The sequence below is a fragment of the Hydra vulgaris genome, chromosome 08, assembly GCF_038396675.1.
Source record: "Hydra vulgaris chromosome 08, alternate assembly HydraT2T_AEP".
Lineage (NCBI taxonomy): Eukaryota > Metazoa > Cnidaria > Hydrozoa > Anthoathecata > Hydridae > Hydra > Hydra vulgaris.
This window is the reverse complement of record NC_088927.1, coordinates 32674835-32679350: the sequence shown is the minus strand read 5'-3', so window position 1 is coordinate 32679350 and position 4516 is coordinate 32674835. Positions and strand designations below refer to the sequence as shown.

The 4516-nt window shown below is 29.9% G+C and overlaps 1 protein-coding gene across 2 annotated transcripts; it reads left to right on the top strand.

The window, feature by feature from the left end:
• The first annotated feature begins 1044 nt into the window (after positions 1-1044).
• On the top strand, positions 1045-3945 carry LOC136083766 (beta-alanyl-bioamine nonribosomal peptide synthetase ebony-like). 2 transcript variants are annotated; one of them, XM_065803449.1, is made up of 2 exons: positions 1045-1163; positions 1317-3945. In XM_065803449.1, exon 2 carries the CDS (start codon positions 1326-1328, stop codon positions 3837-3839), a length of 2514 nt encoding a protein of 837 aa, XP_065659521.1. In that variant the 5' UTR covers positions 1045-1163; positions 1317-1325; the 3' UTR covers positions 3840-3945. The 2 variants fall into 2 exon arrangements, with proteins under 2 accessions (XP_065659521.1, XP_065659522.1); XM_065803450.1 differs by having other exon boundaries at positions 1108-1225.
• The last annotated feature ends 571 nt before the right edge of the window (positions 3946-4516 follow it).

Below are 4516 nucleotides of genomic sequence, written 5' to 3'. Positions count from 1 at the left end.
TTCATCACAGAATGGCCTGATGTGCCACTCTTTCTCAACATTATGTAAATTTTTTTGACTATGAGTTAAACAAAAATTATGCTATCATGAGTTTGTTCAAGTTTATACGTGTTTGTTCAAGTTTATACGTGTTTGTTCAAGTTTATACGTGTTTGTTTAAGGAACAATATATATTCCTGGTCACGTAGTAGAATAAATTGAATTAATTAACATTTAAAATAATCATAAATCACTTAGCGTGAATAATTTATTAGTCCTAACTGACAAACAAAATTTATGTAGTTCCATAATTGTCTTTATTTGGAGCTTTGGCCTCCAAGATCAGCTTTCTTCAGACCTTCTTCGTTTGGTTGTTTCTTTAAATACAAACTAATCGTTTGCTTTAGTGCGTCGTAATTTTTGGGGTACCATAAACTTGTCTCCATCGGAAACTTTTTGACTTTTTTTTATAGAAACTCATATTTTATATACTTTTAAAATAAAGCGGCAATAAATAAAATAAAGCGGCAAATGCTTCTTTTTTTTCAAAAGTATCAGGATTTTTCATGTTTGCAGTAAAAATCACACAAGTTTTACATAAATCAATCCAAAGAAGTCTTCAAAACAATTTTATACAAAGTTTAAATTTTTCTATTAAAATGTCCCAAAACATTTTTTTTTTACGCCAAAAACAGATTCACATATTTTTGAATTTATTAACATAATAAACAATATATTAATATTAAAGAACCAAAATTAATAATGCTAATTGTGTATCATCAAAGGGTGTCCTATCATAATAGTATATATATAATAGTATAGATATAATATATATATATATATATATATATATATATATATATATATATATATATATATATATATATAGCGTTGAAAAATGAAAATTTTAAGCGTAGTTTGTGACCTTTAAAAGGTGTAATCAAAAGGGATTACTCTCTTGAAAGGTTGACAAGATAAATTTTTAATAACTGTTTGAACTATAAAGAGGTAGTCATAACAACAATCATGATCGTGACATAAAGTAATCGTTGTATGAATACCTCGATACAAGGTATAAATATCAAAGCTTAAGACAACTAAAATTATGTAAAATAAAACAATTAAATTTTACTATCTCAACTACTTGTTTAAATCTTATCTTTTGCTTCCCCGTTTAGCTAAAGGTTTGTTACGTTCTTGAAAAACGCTTTACCGGCCCTTTTACATTACTATAATTTTACATGAGGTTGAGCAAATTTATTTGCGTTATTAAATTTTTAGTTTTATCATAATTTCAACTTTGAAGATATTGACAATTTGTAAATTTTATTTTTCAGATATAAAAAATGGATTCTGGAATAACCTATGGTAGAACAACTAGCTATTTAAAAGAAAATGATTTCTTTTCCTACTACAACCGAAATGAAGATAGTTCTGGAAAAACGCTTATCAACCCAAATCAAGAAGTTGTCACATATCGGACATTACACTTAATGGTACAAAATATATCACAAAATTTTCACGAGCTGTTTAATATTAAACCAAATGAAATCGTGGCATTGCTAATTCCGAATGGATGCAATCGCATAGCGGCAATACTTGCACTGAGTAAACTTGGAATACCATTCTGTCCATTGGAAGAACCTCTCACAGAAAAAATGTTGTTTTGTATGTCACAAATTAAAGCCAATATTTTAATTACTGAAAATAACTTAGACAATGAGTTTCATGCAAATTTAAAAGATTTAACTATCGTAAATATCAAAACGCTACTGGTACCAGTAGAAGTTTTAACTAATAATTATACTGGTTCAATCATGAAAAGTAGCTTATTTTGTGTTCTTTTTACAAGTGGGAGTACGGGCAATCCTAAAGCAGTAAAAATAACTCATGAAAATATGATTCAAACAGTTGAATGGTTTAGATCTGATTTCGATTACGAACTAAATGAGATGATGTGTTCAAAGACAAACTTCATATTTATTGATTACTTTACAGAAACTTTATCCGCAATATGCATGAAAGAGTCGTGTTTGTTTCTAAGACCGGATCAAGTTAAAAACTCAAAACTTTTCTTAGACTTTTTGAGTAAATACAAAGTTACACGGTTATATACAAGTGTAAGTTTACTGAGGTCGTCACTTTTGTTGTTAAATAACGGTTACAACAGTGAGTTGTATCTTCGAGAAATATGGAGCAGCGGAGAAGATTTGCATCATTCTTTAGTGGTCGACTTTTTTAAATGTCTTCCACACGTTAAACTCTGGAATGTTTATGGAAGTAGCGAAACTTGTGGTAATATCATGTATAGTAAAATGGATCCATCAAATATTGTTAACGCCTCAAAAGAAACTTTCATTGGTGAAATTGTGTTACCGGATGCGGTTGTTTACTTAGTAGATTCAAGCGGTAATCTAATTAATAATCTGTTTGAAATAGGAGAGCTATGGGTTGCTGGATCGGTAGTATCACCTGGTTATCTAGCTGAAGGTGTTGAAAATGTGAAATATTTTGAAAAAAATCCTTTCTATTACGGTGCAGATGAAAAATTTCAAACTGTATACAAAACGGGCGACTTCGCTGTTCGCCGTGAAAATGGAATTTATAAAGTAGGTCGCAACAAGGATTTTTTTAAAATAAGAGGAAATAAAGTGAATATTTCAGAAATTGAGAAAACAATTCAATCATTTTATCCTAGTTATTTGGTTGCAGTTGTAGCACAAGTTGTAAATAAAATAACTAAAATTTACTGTTTCATCTCGCCGCCAACAACATCAATAAAATGTGTTCTTAAAGAACTGAGCAGTAAAATGGCACCATTCATGATCCCAAGAATACTATTTATAGATACAATGCCTAAAACTGACGGATCTGATAAGATAGATCGTCAAAAACTCATTTCGCTGATCCCATCAAACAGAATTAATGTCCTTTCAATAGAAGAAATATCTTTGAAACCAATCAAGAGCCAATTTAAATATATTACAGCAATGGCTTTAAATACTGATACTTCAACTATCGATCTAGACTGTAGTTTTTTTGAACTGGGCGGAGACTCTGTGAGTGTATGGGTTTATATTGAGAATCTGAGAAAAATTGGATTTGACGTAACCTTTGAAAACGTGAGCGCAGCGCGCTCTATAAACGAAATTATAGATAAACTTACAACACAAGGCAACAATCATGAACAACCCATAAAAGATCAAGAAATCAAAGTTTATAACTTCTCCGAAGCTAGCAACGATGTTTTAGATGTACTTTATGAGCAGCAAGCTAAAGCATTCTTGGAAGCAGAAGTAATTACAAAGTATTTGATGGATCCAAACTATGAAATTAAATTTCGCAGTTTTATGAAAAAAATTATTACAAACAGTCCATGCAATTCATTTTACGCAATGTTAGGTGGGAAACCTGTTGGTGCAGTTCTTTGTCATTCTTTAAATGCACCCTTAGATTTAAGTTTTTCTCCAGCTATTGATGAAATGTTTTTAATGTATGATAAAGTATTAAACAAAATTTGTCCACTTTCCAAATTTAAAGTATTAGACTTTACAACTCTTCATGCAAATTTGGATTTGCCGAGAGATATTGCTTGTCAAGTCATTGTTGAGCTTTCAAAGCGTGTGGTTGAGTTCGCTATTAAACAGAAGTTTGACGTTGTAAGCACGCTCAATGACAATGACGCTACTTTTAAAGTGGATACATCTCTTTTAGAATTTAAACATGTTGCAAACCTTGATCTGGGTAAAGTATGCATTGATGGTGAATACCCGTTTAAAAGCGGTAAAGATATCAAAAGTCGTGTTTGTATTAAGTATCTTAGCGAAAGCGCCAGGAGTTATTTTAGTGATGACTTTTAATATGAAGTGTAAACAAATATATTATTAAATTTTTTATTATTGCTGCTTAAGAATACTTTTAATGTTTGTTTACTTATTATGCAATGTTTTTTAATGATCAAATAAATATTAGTAAGGAAGATTTCATTTGCACGCGCGTCAAACCAAGCCCAATCCCCCAGTCGATGTATGTAAACTCCACTGCATCTATCCCTTTTTAACTCAGTCGATGAATAAACTACTCTACTTTGTGTATCCCTATTAAAGTCAGAGTATGTATGTATGCTTTACTGCAACTATATCTAAGTTAGTCGATTTATGTACGGATTGATGCACTTATTTGATGAAAATAGAAAGTCATTATTTGGACGCGCGGACAAATATTGATTTCCTATTAATAAAGAATACTTTTATTGGGTTAAGGGTCGCTATAGCAAAAAGTTTAAATACAATATGATATTAAAGCGAGTTTTTTGTTTTTAATTTTACAGTCTGGTTTTTATTTTTGTCTTGATAAACGTTGCGTTAATTTAATTTACTAATTATAATTTAAATTATTTTATACTATATAATTGCCTTTTATTTGTAATATTTTTTATGAGGATATTTTGTAATATTCAAGAAGCGACATATCTAAAAAGAATTAAAATTTACTTAAGGTCAAAAATGTCAGAAGATAGAATAAATGCTTTAGCTAA